The 22,817-nt window shown below is 47.3% G+C and overlaps 1 protein-coding gene and 1 long non-coding RNA gene across 2 annotated transcripts in view; one reads left to right on the top strand and one right to left on the bottom strand.

The window, feature by feature from the left end:
* Positions 1 to 387: 387 nt before the first annotated feature.
* Positions 388 to 9,703, top strand: LOC122099067. Its single transcript, XR_006145838.1, has 3 exons — positions 388 to 746; positions 8,121 to 8,498; positions 9,053 to 9,703. It is a non-coding gene; the product is annotated as an uncharacterized LOC122099067 (long non-coding RNA).
* Gcn1 (GCN1 activator of EIF2AK4) overlaps positions 9,596 to 22,817 on the bottom strand; it is a 64,351-nt gene continuing 51,129 nt past the window's right edge. The window contains exons 45-58 of the mRNA XM_042669656.1: positions 21,931 to 22,095; positions 19,963 to 20,124; positions 19,599 to 19,691; positions 19,176 to 19,319; positions 18,810 to 19,079; positions 18,342 to 18,455; positions 17,744 to 17,974; positions 16,097 to 16,290; positions 15,858 to 15,972; positions 13,325 to 13,421; positions 12,852 to 13,000; positions 12,305 to 12,412; positions 10,779 to 10,997; positions 9,596 to 10,310 (exon numbers count right to left, since the gene is read on the bottom strand). Of these exons, the coding sequence (XP_042525590.1) occupies positions 10,185 to 10,310; positions 10,779 to 10,997; positions 12,305 to 12,412; positions 12,852 to 13,000; positions 13,325 to 13,421; positions 15,858 to 15,972; positions 16,097 to 16,290; positions 17,744 to 17,974; positions 18,342 to 18,455; positions 18,810 to 19,079; positions 19,176 to 19,319; positions 19,599 to 19,691; positions 19,963 to 20,124; positions 21,931 to 22,095 (2,187 nt within the window). The 3' untranslated portion in view covers positions 9,596 to 10,184. The remainder of the gene's footprint in view (positions 10,311 to 10,778; positions 10,998 to 12,304; positions 12,413 to 12,851; positions 13,001 to 13,324; positions 13,422 to 15,857; positions 15,973 to 16,096; positions 16,291 to 17,743; positions 17,975 to 18,341; positions 18,456 to 18,809; positions 19,080 to 19,175; positions 19,320 to 19,598; positions 19,692 to 19,962; positions 20,125 to 21,930; positions 22,096 to 22,817) is intronic.

The raw sequence follows: 22,817 nt of genomic DNA, 5'->3' as shown, positions 1-22,817 counted from the left end.
GAGACTGAGAGATGAAGTGTAGCGGTTCGAACCCAGCCTGCGCAGGAAAATCTGTAAGACTCTTATTTCCAGGTAACCATCAAAAAGGCGGAGGTGGAGCTGCCGCTCAAATGGCGGAGCGCCAGCCTTGAGCAAAAAGGCTCAGGGACAGCGCCCAGGCCCTAAAAACAAAACCCAGAAACTTCTACAGACGCTTACTGGGAAACTTACCCGTTTTTCCTTCTAAACTACTTAGTGTTTCTTGGATAGGTAAAGATTAAATGTATTCCATGAATGTCCCAGGCCTTTACACGCACACATAAGTATGTATCATGCTTTCTTTTATTACCAACATATTTCTGTCCCTTAAATACCGAGTAACACAGTGCTCCATCTGATGGCTGTACTGCATTTAGCCACAGTTCTTAACAGGTAACCATGTAGTTCATAACTTTTTTGCAGTTATAAACAATGTTGCCGGCAAGATCCTTGAACAGCACATTGAGTGTCTGACTCAAATCTTGACTGGTTTTCTTCAGGAGCAGAGAATGTGCAGCAATGCCAGAGAGCATGGAACCTGGAGGTGGTGGCTGGGGCAGAGATGCTGCTCCTGTGCTCTTCATTGAAAAGTCCTCCTGGGCCTGGCTCATCCCCTTTGACCCAACAGTTTTGAGAAACAGGAGGGGGAGGCCTCAGGGAGCTCAGCAGCCCCGACCAGACATCTCCACATCATCTTCACCACAGACTCTGGAGTCAGAATCTTTCTGGTACAGCTTTGAAATTATCTAAGTCTTGTCACCCTGTCTCAGAGCCCCAGTTTCTTCACCAAATACTGCAGATGTGAGGATACATTTGTAAGTGGCCTGGAACATACATACGTACCTGTATGTAATCAAGGTCATCTTCTCTGACCCATTCATACTTTGAGCCATTTCCTATTGTGAGATAAATTTCCTTTTGGGGGGAGGGGAAACGGCACTGGGGCTTGAACTTGGGGCCTCAAGCTCCTGCTTGGCTTTTTCGATCTAAGACTGGTATTCTACTACTTGAGCCATTCTTCCATTTCTGGCTTTTTGATGGTTAACTGAAGGTAAGTCTCACGGACTTTTCTGACTGGGCTGGCTTCAAACAGCAATCCTCAGATCTTAGCCTCTTGAGTAGTTAGGATTACATACAGGTGAAAGCCAACAGTGCCCAATGAAACATTTCCAAAGGCAGCCTCCTGAGTTAAGGGCTCCAGGAGACTTTGGGGGGGCAGGGCGGGGAGCAGAACTGGCAATTAGGAAAATGAGATCCTGATAGGATGTGTATCATGTGGAACACAAGTCATTGCTTCATGTCAGTAACAGTGGGTGCTTACTATTTATTATGTGCTGTGGGTTGTATAGGATATAAAAGTAGAGGGGCTGGGAAGGTGGCTCAGTGGTAGAGTGCTTGCCTTGCATGCCTGAGGCCCTGGGTTCGATTCCTCAGCACCACATAAGAAAAAAGCCAGAAATGGCGCTGTGGCTCAAGTGGTAGAGCACTAGCCTTGAGCTGAAGAGCTGAGGGACAGCGCCCAGGCCCAGAGTTCAGGCCCCACGACCAGACCCAAAAAAAAAAAGGATATAAAAGTAGAACCATTTTCCTCCCAAGAGTTTACAGTCTCGTCAGAGTTAAGACATACTCACAAGGAATTAAAAATACATGAAAATACAGTAGAGTAGCTGTCAAACAAGCTGTCTAGACATCAGAGTAAAGCTATCACTGTTAGCTAGAATGATGGGGGAGAGATTTCAATGTAGATTTCATGATGACACTGGAATCTAAGAGGGCTTTGCATGTCAGGTATATTAGACAGCTGATGTCATAGCCTGTGAGAATTATCAGTTTTGGCATGGAGGGGAATTCCCTAAGGCCAGGATATGTGCCAGCCATGCCCAAATGAATCTGAGCACATTTTCCTCTAGAAACATTTTACATTTGCTTATACTGCAATTAATGAATTTTGTTAGTCTCTCTCCTTCCCCTTCATAAGTGTATGCACTGTATATTGTATGTAAACTTGTCTCCCTGATCAGTATGTTGTGGGGATAGGAAACTTTGTTCCACTGTTCTGAACAATCCACTTGCAGATGAGCTTTTGCAGCATTGCCTCTGCACACTAGACATTACACTGAGAAGCACTGGAAGCTTCTGAGCAGAGGAGCAGTAAACTAAGGTAGCACAAGCATGCAGGGTGGACTTCAACTATAGAGCTTCATAGGTTATTGCTAGCCAGATGCCAGTGGCTTACAACTAATTGTACCTACTGGGGAGGCTGAGATCTGAGGTTTGAAGTTCAAAGCTAGCCCAGGCAGATTCCTGTCTCCAATTAATTACAAAAGGCTAGAACTAGCCAAATTAAAGCAGGTACTAACGTGTACATGAGCACGCACTCACACACTCACGCACACATTATTGTTGCCTAGCCCTGGTGGCTCATACCTGTAATCCTAGTATCTCAGGAGGCTGAGATCTGAGGATTGCAGTTCAAAGCCAGCCAAGGCAGGGAAGTGTGAGACTCATCTCCTATTAACCACAGAAAAAGCTGGGAGTGGCACTGTGTCTCAAGTGATAGAACACTAGCCTTCAGCAAAAGGAATTCGGGGGACAGCACCCAAGTCCAGAGTTCAAGCCCCAGCCCTGAGGGTGATAGTGGTAGATTTATTGTTGATGCCCAGGTGTGAGGTAACAGGGACAAATGGAAAACAAAAGCAAAACAAAAACCACCAGTGAACGCAAAGATGAGCAGGTCACAGCTTTTTTTTTTTTTTTGCCAGTCATGGGGCCTGAACTCTGGGCCTGGGCGCTGTCCCTCAGCTCTTCAGCTCAAATCTAGTACTCTACCACTTGAGCCACAACACCACTTCCGGCTTTTTCTGCTTATGTGGTGCAGAGGAATCGAACCCAGGGCCTCATGCATGCAAGGCAAGCGTTCTACCACTGAGCCACCTTCCCAGCCCCCAGCTTTTTTTTTTTTTAATCACATCATTTAGCTGGATTCCTTCACTAGTGCAGTAAATACATGTGTGCATGTCTCGGGACTAGGCACCATGCTATGCACTGACTGATGTTCTATGAGCAAAATGACATCCCTATCACAGAACTTTTAGTATATTTCAGGACCTATTTTAGGCCTGGTATAGTAACTGATGATTTGGGAGAATCCCCTGCTTTCAGGAAGCTTCCATTCTGCTGGAGAATACAGACAACAGTTATGTCAAAATGGAAAAGTAGAGTAAGGGGCAGGGCGCATGCAGCAGTTGATAGGAACAGAGGCTAGAGCCAGGAAGGCGGCATGAGGGCAAAGAAAATTAAGTTTGTGAGCAGTGGAACTGAAAGTATTCTCCAGGACAGAGGATGAGGAGCCAGTGAATGCTAGGGATTGAATATCTGTGGAGAAAATAGACTTGACACTTCAACAAGCTTAGCTTTGGTAAGGAAGAGAGCAGAGACAGACAGTGGTGGTCAGCAGGGAGGTAAGACTGGAGGGCTCCAGATGTCCAGGTTTTAGATAGCAACATCAACATCGATTCCTAAAGTTGTTAAGTGCTGGGCTGGGGGCTGCAAGCATCCAAGGAGGTAGAAGTGGAATTGAATCAGTTCAGAAAAGGCAAGTAGACAGGATGACAGGGACCTTAAGTGCCGGATGGGGCACGATACTAATCCAAGAGAAGGAATGAAGGGAATTGCCTCTGGTCTCTCTGAGCAGAAATTGGCCTTTCTTCCTTTACCTGCAAACCTATGCCTGATGCCATTTCCAGAGATTGGGCATGGCCTTGCCAACATGACTCCCAGAAACCAAGTGAACATAAGTTCTGTGACTGTAAGCAACAGTCTTTATTTTTTTTATTGCCTGTCAATCAAAGCCAGAGTGTGGTGACAGGTGCATAGAATCCCACCACTCAGTAGACTAAAGCAGGAAGACCATGAGTTAGAGGCCAACTTGTCTTTTTTTTTTTTTTGGGTCCGGTCGTGGGGCCTGAACTCTGGGCTTGGGCGCTGTCCCTCAGCTCTTCAGCTCAAGGCTAACGCTCTAATACTTGAGCCATAGCGCCACTTCCGGCTTTTTCTTTTTGCTTATGTGGTGCTGAGGAATCGAACCCAAGGCCTTGAGCATGCAAGGCAAGCACTCTACCACTGAGCCACCTTCCCAGCCCAAGGGTTTATATTTTTATTTGTTTTGGTCATGGGACTTGAACTCAGAGCCTGGGCACTGTCCCTGAGTCTCTTTGTGCTCAAGATTAGTGTTTTACCACTCTGAGCCACACTCCACTTCCAAGGCCAACTTGTCTTAAAAAAAGTCGGGCTGGGAAGGTGGCTCAGGGGTAGAGCGCTTGCCTCGCATGCATGAGGCCCTGGGTTTGATTCCTCAGCACCACATAAGCAAAAAGGAAAAAAAGCCGGAAGTCGCGCTGTGGCTCAAGTGGTAGAGCGCTAGCCTTGAGCTGAAGAGCTGAGGGACAGCGCCCAGACTCAGAGTTCAGGCCCCACGACCGGAACCAAAAAAAAAAAAAAGTCTTCCTCCCCAGTGCTGCAAAAATAAAGTGAGGCTACATGTAGAATTGTGGGAGTTAGAAGGAATGTCAGAAATAACTGAATTGCCCTCTTGAATTTCTTTGGGGTATGGGCCTAATTCAGGGGTTCTCTGTCAAGGTCAACATCCCCCTACCCTGACCTCCAAACCACTCAGGGATTGTTTTTTCCTTCATCTTTTGGATTAAATCAGTGGTTTTCCAGATGTGGTCTGAAAGATCTCAGGGCTCCTTAAGACCTTTTCAAGTGATCTGGGAATAAAAATGTATATGTGAAAATATAGAAATTAGAGACTCAAAAAAATCCAAACAAGGTCTTTCTTCACTACCATTTATCAGTTATATGCCAGTATGTAATGAGGGTTTGAGATACATAGCATGGGATGACCTCAAAAGTCCCAAGGCTCCTGCCTCAACCTCCTGAGTGCCAGGGTTCAGGAGTGTACTACCACGTTATTTTTCTTTTATGCAGGTCCTGGGACTTGGACTCAGGGCCTGGGCATTGTCCTTGAGCTTTGACCTCCCTCAAGGCTAGTGCTCTGCCAACTGAGCCACAGCTCCACCTCCAGCTGGTTTGGTGCTTCCCTGCTCAGGCTGGCTTCAAACCAGGATCCTCAGATCTCAACCTCCTGAGTAGGATTACAGGTGTGAGCCAGTGGCACCTGGCCTACCATATTATTTTTAAATTAATACCTGTGACTGCTCAGATGGCAAATGTCAATTGGTATCACCCCACAAGTTAAGAGCTCTTTGTGATCTCCAATTGTTTCTTGAGGATCTTTGAGGGCAAACAGCTTTAGAAGGGCTGAATCAAGACATTGCTATTGCACCCCCACCTTACCACTTTTGTACAGAAATCTAAGTGGTCAGGATTTTTTTGTATACAACTTTTTCCCATGAAAGACACAATTCTGAAGGACTTGCATGACCAGGCTGCCATCTCATGAGAAGAAGAACTTTCAAAGTGGCAGAGAGGACTGGGGTATTCCATCTAGATCCAATCATCAGTCTCGCCTAGAAATTCTGCTACAGCAACGCTCCATAGGCCAGTTTTTGCAGTCTCTTCTTAGACAATGTCACACCCCCTTCTGTGCTGGGGTGTGTGTGTGTGTGTGTGTGTGTGTAGGAACCCAATCTAGAGCAGCCAGTGAAGTAATCGGACTCCACCTCAGAAAAGTGAAATCCAGTCATTCAGTAGAGCCACCTGCCAAAGGCCTGTCTAGCTTCTTTTTGTTAATCTTGCCTTCCAAATTTTTTTTTTTGGGGGGGGGGTCTGGTCGTGGGGCCTGAACTCTGGGCCTGGGCACTGTCCCTCAGCTCTTCAGCTCAAGGTGAGTGCGCTACCACTTGAGCCACAGCACCACTCCCAGCCTTTTTTTCTGCTTATGTGGTGCTGAGAAATCGACCCAGGGCCTCACTGTATGCAAGGCAAGCGCTCTACCACTGAGCCACCTTCCCAGCCCCCAAATTACTTTTATAGAATGGCCCTGAGGCTTGGTGACCAGAGACTTTATTTTTTTTCTAGTCCTACTGCCAACTGTTATATGACTTTAGAAATAGTCCTTTCCACCTGTGCCTCAGCTCTGTTCAAATAAGGAGCAAAACTGTGTAGGAAGCGTTGCCAAGTACCTTCTGCCCATTTAGAGGAGACCCTCCATAGCTGACAGTGCTCATTCGCTGTTCCAGATCACCATACACAAGTCATCATAACTCTTCCAGAAATCTGATTTGAAGTGAGTAGCAGTGAACTCCATGTGTAGCAGTACTGTGTTGTGACACTCCTTTTGTAGCAACAGGCACCTGTTCTAGCACCCCTCATTTAACACAATCCTGTGTGCCTAGCGTTGTAGAGTATACCGTATCATTTGATTCAGACAATTCTGTGAGAACACTCACCAGATGGAAGAAATCTGCTGAGGACAAGGAACGCCCCTTCCCACCAGAAACAGAGGTTAATATCAAAGAGTACTTAGGACTTATAACTTAGTTGAAAGACCCTCCTTTCCAACCCCATCACAAGTGAATGAAAAAAGAGACTTAAGACTGGCTTATTGTTCGAATTTAGAAAGGCTTGAAGCAACTGATAAATACATCCACAAACAGAAGAAAACATACCTAAATGTCAGTTGTTTCAAAATCAGTAAAATAACATCTACAAATCCCTGCCCTTCTGCCTCTGTGAGAACTTACCTGTGTCCAAGCCATGCCGCCACTAGACACTAGAATCATTTGATAACCACGATTCCAGGAGCTCTGATTAGCTGAAAGGTTGGAAAGGCTGCTTGCTGGCTAGAGGACTGGCCACATTTTGTTACTGACTTTCTGATACATAGAAGAGAAAGATGGGACATTATTCCTTTAGGCTACTGAAAGCAATTGAGAACAACCTGTCTTCTCTAAAGGCATTCCCAGCAGTGTCTTCAAATGAGGCTCACCGTGTAGCCCATAATGCAACAGGGCAGGGCCTGGGGTGGGTAGAACCCCAACGTCAATCAACTGGAGCTGGCCCATCTTTACCCTGAGTGTCAGGACAGGAAAGGTCGGTCTGTGGGCATTGCTCTAAATATGTACTAGGCAGTGGTGGCTTACACCTGTAATCCTAGCTACATGGAAGGCTGAGAACCAGAGGATCATGGCTCCAGGCCAGCATCAGGCAGACAAATCTACAAGAATTATCTTAGCAGAAGCTGGGTGCAGTGGTATGTGTCTGTCATCTGAGCTATGACAGGAAGCCTAAAATAGGAGGATCATGGTACAGACAGATACATACCTTGGCAGGAAGTGAGACCCTATCCAAAAAAATAACCAGCACATCTTGTATATACACTTTTCTAATTTGGGGAGGTGAAGGGAAAAAACAAAATGCTTCAACAGGGATATAGGTTGACCCATTATAACAATGAGATGCAGAAGACACTATGTTGAAAAATGAACTTTACAATTTGGGGAGGGGGGTAGGATGCAGTTGAGGTGGGAGGGAGGTGCTCATGTAACTGTAACCCCTCTGTAGAGTATTTTACAATTAAAAAAAAAAACATAAAAAAATAACCAGCACAAGCCAGACACTAGTGGCTCACACCTGTAATCCTAGCTCTTCAGTAGGCTGAGGTCTGAGGATCATGGTTCAAAGCCAGACCTGGCAGGAAAGTCCTATCTCCAAGTAACCACCAGAAAACCAGAAGTGGCGCTGTGGCTCAAGTGGTAAGAGGGGGAAAAAACAAAACAACAAAAAACAGCACAAAAGTTCTGGAGGACTGACTCAGCAGTGTCCTTCAGAGTATCTGCTTAGCAAGCCATGTCTCTGAATTCAAACCCCAGTACTGCTCCCCTTCTTCCTCCCCCTCCCCCGAAAAAAGAAAAACATGGAAGCCTAAACTTACCAGGAGAGGAGAGAAAGGTTAAAAGTAACCTGGGGACAGACTGCTATTTCTTAGGCCATATGACCCCAGGCCAAGTAGCCTCTGCCTGTTTCCTCCTCTGGAAAATAAGAATACCTCTTTAGGTGTAAATGAAATTATGTCAGACATATGTAACAATATCACTAACACCTAAGAGCATACTGAGACCAAATTTCTGATTTTACAGATGAAGAAACAAGGCCGGAGAGGCTAGGTGACTTGCTCCAACTAAACAGCTTGACCAGCCACTAGGACCAACTTTTTGCTGCCAAGCTTTACTTCCTCCATGTTTCCATGATTGCCATGACTTCAGGCTGCTGCAATCCTTTCTGCCGGCTCCACTCACTCAGTGATAGCTCTTTGCCACTTGCTTCCTGGGAGCTCACACTACCCTCCTTGCAGCCTCAAGAGTGCAATTCAAGCATGCTCCTGGAGCCTTTGAGTCATCTGTTTGTGAATCAACCTCCATCCAATCTATTCTGAACATGGAGATCTCATCCTCCTCCAGTTTCTGGAACTGGGAGCTGGTGTTTTTCCCTTGTATTTTCATTACTGTCTTCCACCTGTAAGTACCGCAGGCTGCCCTCCCAGTTGTAGACTGGGGACTCAGAGTCAGAAGTAGATGTTAAAGAGTATAACCCTAAGATCCTGGAGGAAACCATGATGACCTGGGGGGCCCATTTTGATAGAAACCCCTCACTGCCTGTAAGACTCGAAAGTGAACACAGGCAGACAGCTTGCTGGACAGATGCCCTAGGCAGCTGGGAGAACACTGGTGGCCGTCTGAATCCCAGAAGCAGTTACCATGGCTACCAAAAGCTGACACCATTGGTTACATGGCTGTGGGGACTGACTCAGCTGACCTCTCAAGGTCCCTTCCAGTCCTGGCAGTCTGCTGCAAGACAATAGGAAGTCTTGTGACATACAAGGCTTAGGCATGGAAAGCCAGGGTGGCCTCAGAAGCACCTCAGAGGTCACCTTGTCTTATTCATCACAAGAGTTGAGTCACACGTCTGGTGCATTATGAATATGCAAAGCTTGCTTTCCCTTTGGTGAAGCATCATACCTTTCACAAAGCCAGTTCACTACCACCACTTTTTATTTCTCTTCCTTTTACAGCTCTGGCCCATAACTGATAAAAGGTTTGTTCCACATCGTGACCAGGAAAACAGCTCAGAAAAACTTGCGTCACTAGGGCCCAGTGGGGTGTGCTCCATCAAACAGGACATGTGTCACGAGCCTTCTAAGAATCAGGAGGAAGGAAGTCATTCATAAAGGAGGCAGATGCTGAACTGCAACTCTGGTTTCCTCTTCCAAGTCCTTGGACTGTAGAAACATTGCTCCAGAGGCCGAATTTCTCTAAATGCACCTCCAGAAGCTCCGTCCTTATCCACATCAAGACATATCCCAAAAGTGGCTGATTCAGCCTTTCTTCCCCACAATGGGGGAGGGTACTCCCAAGCCTGGTTTATATACCAACCTCGGGACACAGAAGTTTGTAGGGATGGACATGACTTCTGAAAGCATGGTAAGGAAACATCCAGAAACCTGAGTGCTGCCCATACTTAGAAAAAGTTGCAAACCGTTTCTTACTCCTAATGTAGGAAGCTTCATGTTTAATGGATGTTTGAAGGTGAGTAAAAACAAAACAAAAAAACCTGCTTCTATCAAGAGCAAATCAAAGCCTTTATTAAACCTTCCTCCTTCAAATGGCCTGCATGAAAATCTATTCCCTCCCCCAGACTTGGAACTGCTAGAGCTGGTTGAGTACCCCTTTCCCTTAACAGGTTAGATCCAATCAGGCCCCACAAAACTGAAAAGCCAAGCCAAGACACACTAGAACTCTGCAGTTCTGTGCCCCTACTCAGAATCTAGGCAAAGGTTGGTAGTGCCAGCTCTTGACCCAGAGCTCAAGCATAGGAGAAGAGGAACCTGAATTCTGGCCCTCCTTGTCCTACACCCAGCTGTGCTGAGCTGGCCAAATGGCCCTAGGCCGCCACTTGAGGAGGCTTACACATGTGCTTCTCCTTCTTTTCTCCAAAGAAAAGGGTGGAAGATGGAAGAGGCAATTTTCAGTTGTGTGTGATTGATTTTAAGGCTTTGGCTGTGTGGTCAGTTGCTGTATTAAAATACTTTCTGGGAACACCATCTTCTAAGCTCCCCATCCGAAAAAACGTATTTTCAAAAATGAAAACAGTGAACAAAGGTGTGGAGCTGAGTGGCTGCAGCAGGCCCAGGTCTGTCTATCACGTCACGTCAGAATGGTGTCATCCACCTGCTCTGTGGAGTCCACCTGACCAGCCAGCTTCTTCAGGGACCTTCGGTTGCATTCATTCAGTGCCTCCAAGCTGGCCACATCCAGGATCTTGGAGAGGGACTGTGAGGAAGGATGAGCAGAAGATAGTCAGAAAACACACCTCAGACTCCTCAGTCAAACCAAGACAAAGATGGATGCTAACCTCAGCATCAGAGCCACTGAGATGGAAACTGGCAAAATAAGGGAAGCAGATAGAGCCAGGGACAACTCAGGAAAATGCTCATCCTGCCTGTCCTAAACTGAGGGAGCACAGGTTGCAGTTTTTACTGCGTTAAAAGGCTGTTGGGGCAAGGGCTCAGAGAGAGGGCAGCGCTACTGGAATTTGTGGCGTGTGCCTGCGTGTCATGGGAGACTTCTTTTGAGAATCACCATCACTGTATTTTCAGGTGGTAGGCCAGTCACTTGAGGGTCCATCTGCTCCTGACAGTGAGTACATATGTGGTGGCAGAGGCAATAGGCCTTAAGTACTACAGTGCAAAAAGACTTAAGAAAAATGCCCTGCAAAGCATTTCAAGTCCAGGCTCCCACCTGAAACAGCTCCTCTCCCTGCCTCATCTTGAGCAGGTTCACAATGGCCTGGTCGCTGTAGGCCCTCACAACAGTGTTCTTATCCTTGGTATTGTCCAGAAGAGCCTTCAAAAGGGGCTTGATAGTCTGGGGCTCCAATGGAGGCAATGGGTCCTTGTTTGCCCACCAGATCATCTTCTCAGCTACCAGCCTGATGTCACTGGATGGGTTCTGAAGACACTGTAAGAGGAGCAAAGACATGTGTAATGATCTGCCTCTCAGAGCAGCTTAGATTCCTACCCCAACACTCTCTTCACCACATTGACCCCACTGCTCCTTGCTTAGGTTGTCGCTATCTGGTGAGGGTGGTATGGTTCAGCCTGTTTACCTTCTCTACCTCATCTGGTGCCATTCTCTCTTGGGTTTACCATTCCTAGCCCACATACAGTCCTTACTTCCGCAAACAAGCCACACCCCTTCCCACCTAGGCCTCTGCTCCAGCTTACCCCACTGCTGGCCCTGAGATCTTAACCTCATTGGTTCCTTCTCATCTTTCAAATGTCTCTCTTGACAGCCCTATCTGAATTAGGACCCCCCTCCTCTGTGCTCCAGGGAGCTTGTCTGCCTCATTCATCTTCACCTCTTCAGGGTCTTACCCAGTACAGTATACAGTGGTACTTAGTAAATAAACACAAGAGCAAATGAGTAAGTGCAGGCTAATGCCAGGACACACAGACCCTGTCTTTGTTTTTGTTTTTTGCTGGTCTAGGAGGTTGAACTCAGGGCCTGGGCACTGTCTCTGAGCCTCTCTGTGCTCAAGGCTAGCACTCTACCACTTGAGGCACAGTGCCATTTCTGGCTTTTTTCTGAGTTGTTTATTAGAGATAAGATACCCATGGACTTTTCTGACCAGGCTGGCTTCGAACCACAATCCTCAGATCACTTCCTAAGTAGCTAGGATTATAGCTGTGACCTACCAGCCCAGTTCAAAGAGCCCATCTTATTGGAGCCCTAGAAACTCTTAGTCAGAAATTGGATGTCTGCAGAGGGAGTTGGAGCCTCATTATCCAGAGCCAGGCCCAAGCATGGCAGCAATGAAATTGCCTACGAACTGGTCACAGAGGCAAAATTTAAATCATGGCTCTACCCCATTAAAATAGTTTGAAGCCATCCTGAGCAGTAAAGTCTGTGAGACTCTTATCTCCAATAAAATACTCAGAAAAGCCAGAGGTAGTGCTATGGCCCAAGTAGCAGAGCACTAGTTTTGAGCAAAAGAAGCTCATGGACAGTGAGTAGGCCCAGAGTTCAAGCCCCAGGACTGGCAAAAAATAAACTAGAACAGTAGTTTTAACTTGATTCTGGGTAGAATTGAGAATCTGACCAAAAGTTGGAGACTTATAGCCTAAGAATAACAGACACAAATACTTTGTCTCCATTCTCAAGGATCTAGAGACCTCCTGGAGGTCTATGAAAAACTAGCCGCCAACTAGTAGAGTATGATTCTCTCCTGAGGCCTTCTCCAAGCCAAGTTTGTGGATCACACTCACCTTAATGAACAGGCTGGAGAGTCTGGGTGGCAACTGACCACCTCCTGTCTCAATGTGGTACTTCATCAGGAAGCCCATGCCCCGGATTCCACTCACTGCGATGGGGATCTACAGAGAAGAGAAAATGCTAGAGAGACACCGGCAACCCTCCTCCTTGGAGACACCACGAGTTGACCAAGACCCATTCCCCAGGGACTTCGAGGGCCCTTCACCACCTATCTCATCCCACACCACTTCACACCGATGCTTCACAACAGCACTTCACATTCAGATGGCTGCTCTAATAGTCAGGCACAGGAATAAAGTCACTAGTTGACAGGAACAAGAATCAGAGATCTTCTGATGGAACTGTTTGGATGACAAAAGTAAACCTAAGAGGGATCAAGCACTATCCTAGGGCCCAGCAAGTTACCAAGCAAAGCAATACTAGCACCATGATCTGAACATCCAACTGGGAAGTCCCCCCATACAGGATCAGCAAGTCAACTGCCGTGGAGGTCTGGCTAGGGGAAGGGAGGACCGTGCCCGGCTGCCTAAAAGGCCTTACCCTGTCTGCCACAGCATTGCTGAGGATCATGTCCTGAACTTCACTGCTGTATCTGCCTGCACAGAGTCTGCTGGAAGCCACATTAACAGCCACGGACAGTGCCAGGCTCCGCCCATGCCGAACCATCCAGTCAACTCCAGATACGTCAGCTGGGTAGAAGAACACAATCCATGAAATCTACCACTAAAACTAGGGTGCATATTTGGGGCATGGTGGAAGTGCCAGGCCACACTATGTACCTTCCTGCTTCCATGACAGAAGCGTCTGCCCCAAAGTGACAGGGCGGTCTTTCACTAACCATGTCCAGCTTGCAGTTATTCTTAGAGCAGTAACACTTGGAGCTGTGGGGCACTGGACATTTGAATTGTTTGAAAGAGTAGTCTAGGGGCTACAAGATTCTTTAAGGTAGAAGGCAACAATGGCAGGGCATCTCTCCTGGGGCAAAGGGCCCAAGACCCTGAAGGGAGACCTACCTAGCAAGCACTGCTGAAGGACAGTGCTGAGCTCCTCTTCTGTCAAAAAGGCACACAACTCCCCCAGGCATCCGGCTGAGGAGATCCGCGTGTTATCCTGTGAACAGAATGGACAGGGGAGTAATTAGGAGAATGGAAAACCCCATAAGTACCCCCCACCCCACCCTACCCTGACAATGAGGGCCAAGAGCAATATGGAGCTGGGAAGGAGGTGGGCACAACAGCTCAGGAACTCTCAAGTCCCTCTTACTGGAGGCACTTGTATTCCCAGCACCAGATTGGGACTGCCATTCACCACAACTGCCACTTGGTGGAGAGTTAAAAATTACACACTCAGTACTTTTCTTAATTATAGAAACTCCAGCGTGTGTGCATATGGTAATCATCACCACAATAGCAATAATAACAGTATTTACATAGCACCTTTCTTCACAGGAAGTCTGAACGTTTTTCATTTAGTAACTCAAGTTACTATCCTAAGAGACAGAAGCAGCACAGCTGGGAAAGACCCCACCACAGAAAGGGGAACCACCTGCCCATAGCCACCTGGGAAGCCAGCTAGAAGCACCCACTCTCGGCAGCAGTGTGTCATGCTCAGATCCCTGCTGGGTGACCCACTGCCACCTAAATGATTTGGGGTGGTCCTAGTCACAATGAAAGCACTATTCAACCTAAGGAAGATAGGAAAAGGAGTGTTTTGTTTTTTTTTTTTTTGTCGAAATCAAGGTCAGATATAGAAAGGGCTTCTTGCTATTTCCCTGCCAGCTAACTCTGGAAAATATTTTATGTGTTATACTATTAGTAAGTGCCAACTTAACTGTGTCCCAACCCATCAAAAATCTCTGGGAAAGTTAATGTTTCCTGCAATGCCATCTTCAAACCAAGCAGAAGTCCTAAGGAGAAGACGATTGATTGCCAGCAGTTTGGGCCTGACCTCCAAGAAGAAAGGCAGGTACCATGCATGATTAAAACCTGTTTGGACACCCACTCTCTCCAATGTAAACAATTTTAACTTCTACTGTGGTAAAATTCAAATTCCTTTAAATAATAACTTTTGCTTGCACCATGCATGGCCCTATAAAAAGCCCTGGTAGACTGTGAGCCAAAGAGGACAGATACTCCCACCTGTACCCACAGAGCAGTTGGGGCAATAGTCAGAGAGCAGCCAACTGAGGATCAAAAATAGAACAATGCTGAATGGCACTAGGTGTGTACAGGGAAGTATAAAACCATACAAGCTGTATATGGTGGCACACATCTATAATCTCAGCACTAGGTAGGCTAAGGCAGGATGACGCCAAGTTTGAGGCCAACAGAGGTTACACAGCAAGACCTTATCTCAAAAACACAAGGACTAAGCTTGATGCTGGTGGCTCACTCCTGTAATCCTAGCTACTGAGGAGGCTGAGATCTGAGGATCATGGTTCAAAGCCAGCTGGGCAGTAAACTCCGTGAGACTCTTATCTCCAATTAACCACCAGAAAACTAGAGGTGGCGCTGTGGCTCAAGTGGTAGAGCACTCGCCTTGAGCTGAAGAGCTGAGAGACAGTGCCCAGGCCCAGAGTTCAAGCTCCATGATCCACAACAACAACAACGAAAAGACTAAACCAGGCACCAATGGCTCATGCCTATAATCTTAGCTACTTTGATGGCTGAGATCTGAGGATGAGGGTTCAAAGCCATACTGGACAGACTCTTATTTCTAACCAGTAAGAACCCAGATGTGGAGCTGTGACTCAACTGGTAGAATGCTAGTTTTGAGTAAAAACACTAGGGGACAGCCCCCAGACCCCGAGTTCAAGCCCTAATACCAGCAAACATGCACACACACATGCACGCGCACACACACACACACGAAGTGGAGCTGTGGCTCAAGTGGTAGAGTGCTCGCCTTGAGCTGAAGAGTGCAGGGACAGTGTCCAGTCCCAGAGTTCAAGCCCCACGACTGACCAAAAAAAAAAAAAAAATCATCAAACTGGGGGCTTAGCAGTAGTGTATCTTTTAGCATGCACAAGGCCCTGGCCCAATCCTCAGAACTCTTTTTTTTTTTTTTTTTTTGGGGGGGGGGGTCCAGTTGTGAGGTCTGAACTCTGGGCCTGGGCGCTGTCCCTCAGCTCTTCAGCTCAAAGTTAGCGTTCTACCACTTGAGCCACAGCGCCACTTCCGGATTTTTTTTCTTTTTGCTTATGTGGTGCTGAGGAATGGAACCCAGGGCCTCAGGCATGCAAGGCAAGCTCTACCACTTAGCCACCTTCCCAGCTCCTCAGCACTCTCTTTAAAAACAAAAACTAAGTTAATAAAAAACAAAAACAAAAAACCACCCCAAAACATTAGTGAAAGTAATACTGCCTGACTCCTCACAGCCCAAGCAACTCCTGGCAAACCACAGAGTGACGTAAATGCAGAAATGATTACTCCTCACCAGTTGGCAGCTGAATCAAATTTACCCACCGCAACTCAAAGAAGCCAACCAAAAGAAAGGAGACAGGGAAGCAGTGGAGCCCCCAGCCCAGCCATCCACCCGCTGCCATACCTCATCATGTCCCAGCATGCTCAGCAGAAGTGAGACAATGTTTTTCCTTATGACAGCATCCACTTTGGCACCGGCTCCCTGAATCACAAACCTCAGGGCCTGCAGCATGGTGTCCCTATGGAACCAACAGACCAACTTAACCCCTGGTTCTCTGTGTATGCCTTCTGCATACAGAAGTGCAGCCTAGAGCAGCTGCCTGGCCTCCTGGAGGCCATGTCACTCCCACAGCAGCCCCTTACCTGACACCTGGGTCTTCCATGACACGAATTCCATTGAGCAGCTCTGTGAAGAGGGGGTCTACCTTGATGTGGATGGAAATAAGCTTCCCCAGGGCATCAGCAGCCTTTAGGCGCACGCCCCGGTTGGAGTCCTGCAGGGCTTTGGTGAAAGTAGTCTGCAGCTGGGGCAGAAAGGGCTTCAGGGCAATCCCAACCTATAGGACAAACCCATACCCAAAAGTCTGTTGAGATGGATCCCAAGGCATGAAAAAATCATCACAAACCACCATGAGCTAAGCAAACTCTTTCACACAGGCTTGAAACAGCCTATATATAAGAGAGAACCAAGCTCGCACATGTTTTCTAAGCCTCCTTCATCACACTGGAAGGAGGAAGAGGTAGAAGAGGTAGTGGAAGTGGCAGCCATTGTCAGAGGGAGTTGTCTTGCAGCCTTGGCTATATGAGGCGTAGCTTATTCGAGCACTGTCCACAAGGATAGCAATTCAAGATTTCCTTCTCTAAATCCATTAAGTAGCAGAAAAAGCAGCTGGTGATTAGCAGTGGACTAGCTGTGTAACAAAGCACCATCTACAGAACAAATGCACACAGTGCATTATTCTCAGGAGAATAAGCCTACAGAATGAATGACCTTCAAGAGTCCTTTCTGTGCATGCCTGAACAAATCCAGTTCAATCCTTGGACATGTATTAAAAAAATGATCAGGCACACTTTTTATAAAATACAGATGAGCTCAGGAGTAATTCTTACTAAACAGGAGGTTCAATGCCAATGCAAGTCTGGGAATATTGGACTCAGGTGGGTTTTGAGGTTGTCTAGAGGCATGCTTAGGCAAAACCTCCTGTTACAGGTGACCATCTCAACAATAGGTTAGAGTCAAGCTGCCTAAGTATCCAGAAAAAATAAAAACAACACAGTAAAGAGCAATATAGGATGGAAGGTAACAGCAAGACGTATTTTGTTTTAAAAGGACTCAATTTGCTGGGTGCCGATGGCTCTTGCCTATAATCCTAGCTACTCAGGAGGCAGAGGATCACAGTTCAAAGCCAGGCAAGGCAGGAAAGTCCCATGACACTCTTCTCTCCAATTAACAACCAGAAATCTGGAAGTGACACTGTGGCTCAAATGGTACAGTGCTTGCCTTGAGCTGAGGAGCTCAGGGACAGCGCCCAGGCCCAGAGTTCAAGACCCTTAACTACCACCACCACCAACAACAACAAAAAGAAGACTCAATCTTCTACAAAATGAGATTGATAATCTCATTTGGTGGGTGAGAAGTTGTTCCCTACACTCACTTTCAGAAGGAAAAAGTTACAAATCTTTTTTTTTTGGGTCTGGTCGTGGGGCCTGAACTCTGGGCCTGGGCGCTGTCCCTCAGCTCTTCAGCTCAAAGCTAGCGCTCTACCACTTGAGCCACAGCACCACTTCCAGCTTTTTTCTTTTTGCTTATGTGGTGCTGAGGAATCGAACCCAGGGCCTCAGGCATGCAAGGCAAGTGCTCTACCACTGAGCTACCTTCCCAGCCCAAAAGCAAGGCTTCTTTGAAGTGAATATTCGCATGCCACAGTATGCCTTGTTGTTGGTCTCCTGCAGACAGACCATTCTCTAGGATTGGAACACACCAATAAAATAAGCTCATCAGTTGCTCACCTTAGCCAGCAAGAGGCTGAGTGTCTCGAGCAGAGCTGCCTTCACGTTCCAGCTGAACCGGTCCCCCAGGATGCGAATCAGAGGGCCAGTGATGCTGACCACAGAAGGCCTCAGGGCATCAGCCGAGGTCAGGCGGATCACCAAGCCTAAAGCTTTGGCTGCTTCTTCTTTTTGCTCAGGACTGCCAGTAAGGACTCCTTCCCGCAATACTGGAAGGATGGAGGTTACCCCCTGACAAAAGAAACACAGCTGAGTCCAGTCACAAAGGCTCTGGGCCCATTGTCTCCCATCCAAAACAAAGCACTCTGAACAGCTATCCTTTTGCCAGCTCCAGGAGATGATGAAGTAGGCTGAATCTTAACAGCTGGTTGGAGGTGCCAAGAGGATAAAGGCACCACCAGGCCTATCATCACGCACAGGTAACATATCCTGCTGCTACCTCTCATGACCCACCTGCTGTGGGTAGAGGTTGCCTCCACAGCCTAAACCAAAGGTGGTCTCTATCCTGGCATCAATTGCCACCATGGAAGATGCACACTGTCTGTGAAGGTGCTCAGGAGAACCTAGAATGCATACTAGACTGCAGCTCCTGGCTTACCTTCTTTGGGAGGCAGAAGCCAGGCACATGCTCGCCTTTGCTTTCGTTGCCTATGAGCCGGATTTCCTTATGCAGCTCTTCGATCAGCGCCAGCTGGTTGCCAGCATCCAGCTTCTGTGGGAATCCAGGGAAAAGCAGCAATGAGGTACAACCCTCCTTCTCAACAGCAGGGGGAGGGTGTGGGCAGGAGATAAGATTGGCCACAAGCAGATCCTTGTTGAAGCTGAGTGACAGGAACATGGAGGATTCCTGTCAGAATCTACTCATACAAATGTCTGGCATTTTGAGTATGTCATGGTGGCACATGCCTGCAGTCCCAAAACTTGGGAGGCTTAGGTGAGAAGGTAGTTTGAACCCATGAGACCAGACTGAGCAAATACGCAAATAAACCCTAAAATTATCAAACAAGCTCAAAATATCTGGCATCTTCTCCAATCAAGAAGTTTCTAGAGTCTGCAGTCTCCTCACCTTGGTGATGGCATTTAGTGCATCCCAGCTCTCCTCCAGAACCACGGGGCTGGAGTCATTAAAGAGGCGGATCAGGCCTGAGACCAGGCTCCGCAGGTGGCTGGTGTAGTCAGCTTTGGAGCGAGAACAGTAGATGTTGAGGATGATGGCAGCTGCCTGCCTCATGCCCACCTCAGGGCTGCGTGTGGCTTCTAACAGATCCTCTATGATTATCCGGTGCCCAGTGTCATCCTCCACTGATAGGATCACAGCCTGACAATTGGCCATCTCCTAAAAACCATAGGGAACATGTGGGCTAAACACGGATCCTCAAAGCAGGACAAGATGGCTATTAGAAAGCAATGGGAGTGACCAGACCTTCCTTACCAGTTGCTCATCTGGAGTCCCCAGCTTTTCCTTCAGGGCCAACATGACTGCGGGGAGGATCACACCAAGATGACGAGTAAGAGCATCACCAGCCACAGACGAAAGGAAAGCCAGCACCCGGGTATTGACAGGTGGCGTTGTCAGCTGATGGGATGATGAACAACATCACCTTGATGAAGACTGCACCTGCTCAGTGCCAGGCCTAGCACTAGGAAGAGAAGGGTGGGCAGGAGAGCCTCTGCCCCCTGCTCAGAGCCAAGGGCCTGTACCAGTGCATCTAAGAGAACAAGGGGTAATTCCTAGCTGCACTATACCCACTGACAGTCTTACCCCAAACCTATGTTTAGCACCACTCTTTACTGCAGGCCCAAGAAGGATGTGGGCTTCAGGGGCTGTGAGGGTTTGCCATGTATTGGGATTTACCTTGGGGACGAGGTAGGGCAGCACTACGCGACTCTTAATGGCCATAACTTGCTTTAGACCGTCCAGGGCAAATTCTGACACATCATCATCATCCTGCAGAGGGATATTGCAGACAACACTGAGGAGCTGGCTCCTACACCTCTGCTGCTGAACCAACCACTGCCAATTGCCTCCTCCACTCCCAATGTTCACATACTTAACTGCTGTCCAAGGAGAAGCAGAAAGCCAAGTCCAATCTTGATGCACATCCCCACTCCTCACCTCCCCCTAAAAGGCCCACATTCCAACTGCAGTGGCAGTTATCACTCTATATTTTGCTGCTACAAAGATAGGAAAAGACACACTATGTGGCAGATCCACTTACCAGCTGCTTCAATAAAAATGGGAGAATGTCCTCCAGAGCCTGGTGGCCGATGGTGGAGTGTAGCTGCTCAAAGGTCTTGGCTGCCGCCTCTCGGACCTCCTCCAACGGGTCACACAAAGCCTTCCTCGCTGTGGGCACGAGGGACTCAGAGAAATACAACACCTACAACAGTACAAGTGCAGCTATACAAACGCAGGAAATACCTAGAGCAAACAGAAGCAACTGAGGGGACGCAGGCCAAGGGTTCTGCCCAGCCAAGCCACTAACCCCTCTGCTGGACTCTTCGGTTAACGCTATACCATAAAAACACAAAAATGCAGAGAGACAGAGAGGATACATGAGGTACCTCCCTGAGTCCCTCACCCAGACTTAACAACTGAGAGTTCCAACTATCCAAATGAATTTTCAGGTACTTCCTATCTTTATGGAAACTCCTAAACTCCTCCTACAGCAAGGCCTGTAGGATCTGCCTCTCTCTCTCTCCCTGGACTTTTTGTTCATTCTCTTGGGAAATTCCAAATAATTCAAGCCTCAAAACCCAAATACAGCCGGGTACCAGTGGCTCATGCCTATAATCCTAGCTACTCAGGAGGCTGAGATCTGAGGATCATGGTTCAAAGCCAGCCCGAGCAGCAAAGTCTGTGAGGCTCTTATCTCCAAAAAACCCACCAGAAAACCGGAAGTAGTGCTGTGGGCTCAAGTGGTAGAGCGCTCGCCTTTAGCTGAAGAGCTGAGGGACAACGCCCAGGCCCAGAGTTCAAGCCCCACGACTAACCAAAAAATAAAAAATACAAGTATGTCTTCTTGTATGAAATCTTTATGTCTCTAACCAGCCTAGTGATGGCTCTGTTTCTTTTTTTTTATTTTTTGGTGTTTTTTTTATTATTTATTTTATTTTTTTATGGTCAGTTGTGGGGCCTGAACTCTGGGCCTGGGCACTGTCCCTCAGCTCTTCAGCTCAAGGCTAGCCCTCTACCACTTGAGCCACAGCACCACTTCTGGCTTTTTCTGCTTATGTGGTACTGAGGAATCAAACCCAGGGCCTCATGCATTCAAGGCAAGCGCTCTACCACTGAGCCACCTTCCCAGCCCCAATGGCTCTGTTTCTTGAGTAACCAAGTCTACCACAGCAAAACTCACTCTGAATTTTACGAACTGGCTGATGTGCTAGCCACATCATTGGGCCATGGACACAGACATGAAGACCCAGAAACTACTCAATTATTTACAACTTTTGGGTGACAAAATCTTTGGATTCTTTGCCAAATGTACATGTGAAAGACCAAATATAAGATGTATAGACACAAAGGAGGGGATCTAGTAACCCAATTAGGATGCTCAGGCAAAGCAACTGACTATTGCTTTTATCTTTAACTGATATCCACTTAACTCCCATCTACATTGTCATACAACTCAAGAGCCCACATTCATTGTCACCTACACCCTAGCTGTGTTTTGAGTATCAGTGACCTTAGAAAGTAAAGTCAAACCTTAACAATCAAGTACTCCAAACCTCTTGAATGCTGCTACTAGGGAAACAGTATTGCCAGACAATACATTTCCACCCACTAGTACTTAATCTCTTTTTCTAAGAATGAGTGTACATTCCCCCTGCTCCCAGATGCTCTCTGCCACACTCAAGTGCACGCCTCCTTTCCCATTACAGAGGCACCACAATTTTTGGCCTATTTTATAGATGACATGAGACAGCAAAAACTCAAGAGTAGTTATCTTAGTTTCCAAAGACTACTTAAGAAAGCCTCTTAGTTCCAATACCTATAGCAAAGCTTAAGAAGGAAGCAATTTAAGCTAGGCCAATCAGCATCCTGCTGCCAGCAGCTTCCCTCCAGTGAGGCTGCTGTCTCTTGTGACCTCTCCCGGCTCTGTGACCAGGCACCTGCAGGTACATGACCTGGGACTGGGGAACGGGTGGGGGGGGGGGGGGGGGAAGTAGTGAAGAATACTCACAGCGTCTCGGCTGGTGGATTTCATGATCTCACTCAGCCCGATGCACACTCCCTGCCTTTCATCGCTCTTCTGAGATCTCAGGCCTTCCTCAAGGATGGGGATGATCTCAGGAAGGATTTTCTCCCCAAGCTTCCGGACAAGATCACCCAGTGTTCTAGCTGCAATCTGTCAGCAGAGATTAAGTCAAGATATCAACTTCCTGCAAACCTAAGGTCACCCAGAGGACAATGCACAGGCTTTTATCTAAGTCATTAATGTAGCTTCCCAAACCCTCTCACCCCTACAGAGCCCTTGAGAACCTGAAAACATACTACAAAAGAAAACTATTTTAGGCCAGGTATGGTGACACGTGACTATGATCCCAGTACTAGGGAGGCTGAGGCCAAAGGATCATTAGCTACACAGGGAGACCCTGCCTAGAAAAGAAAACCAAACTATCTCTGAGGTTGACGGGACACGTTGTATACATATGTGGATATGTCCAAATGAAACCACTCTTCTATAACTAACTAATGTATGCTGAAAGAAAAGGAAAGGAAGAAGAGGAAGGGAGGAAAGGGAAGGAAAGGGAGAGGAAGAAGGAGGAAGGGAGAAAGGAAGGAAGAGGGGGGGAGAAGGGGAGGGAGGGAGGGAGAGAAGGAGGGAGGGAGGGACAGGAGAGAGAAGGGGGGGATGGGGGAGGAGAGAGAAAGCCCCTATCTGTTTCACACACATCTACAGCCTAAAGCAGCTTCTACTATACCAGCTTCTGCTTCAGTATACAATGAATATGAAATTCATTATAGGCTGCATGACCAAGGCATTCAATTTCCTTGTAAATTTAGCCTCTTACTTTTGCTCAAAGGGAACTGAATTTGAAACACTGTTTTTTGTTATTTTTTTTTTTG

This window comes from Dipodomys spectabilis, unplaced genomic scaffold (genome assembly GCF_019054845.1).
Source record: "Dipodomys spectabilis isolate Male_0828 unplaced genomic scaffold, ASM1905484v1 ptg000499l, whole genome shotgun sequence".
NCBI lineage: Eukaryota > Metazoa > Chordata > Mammalia > Rodentia > Heteromyidae > Dipodomys > Dipodomys spectabilis.
This window is presented reverse-complemented; position numbering and strand designations above follow the sequence as displayed.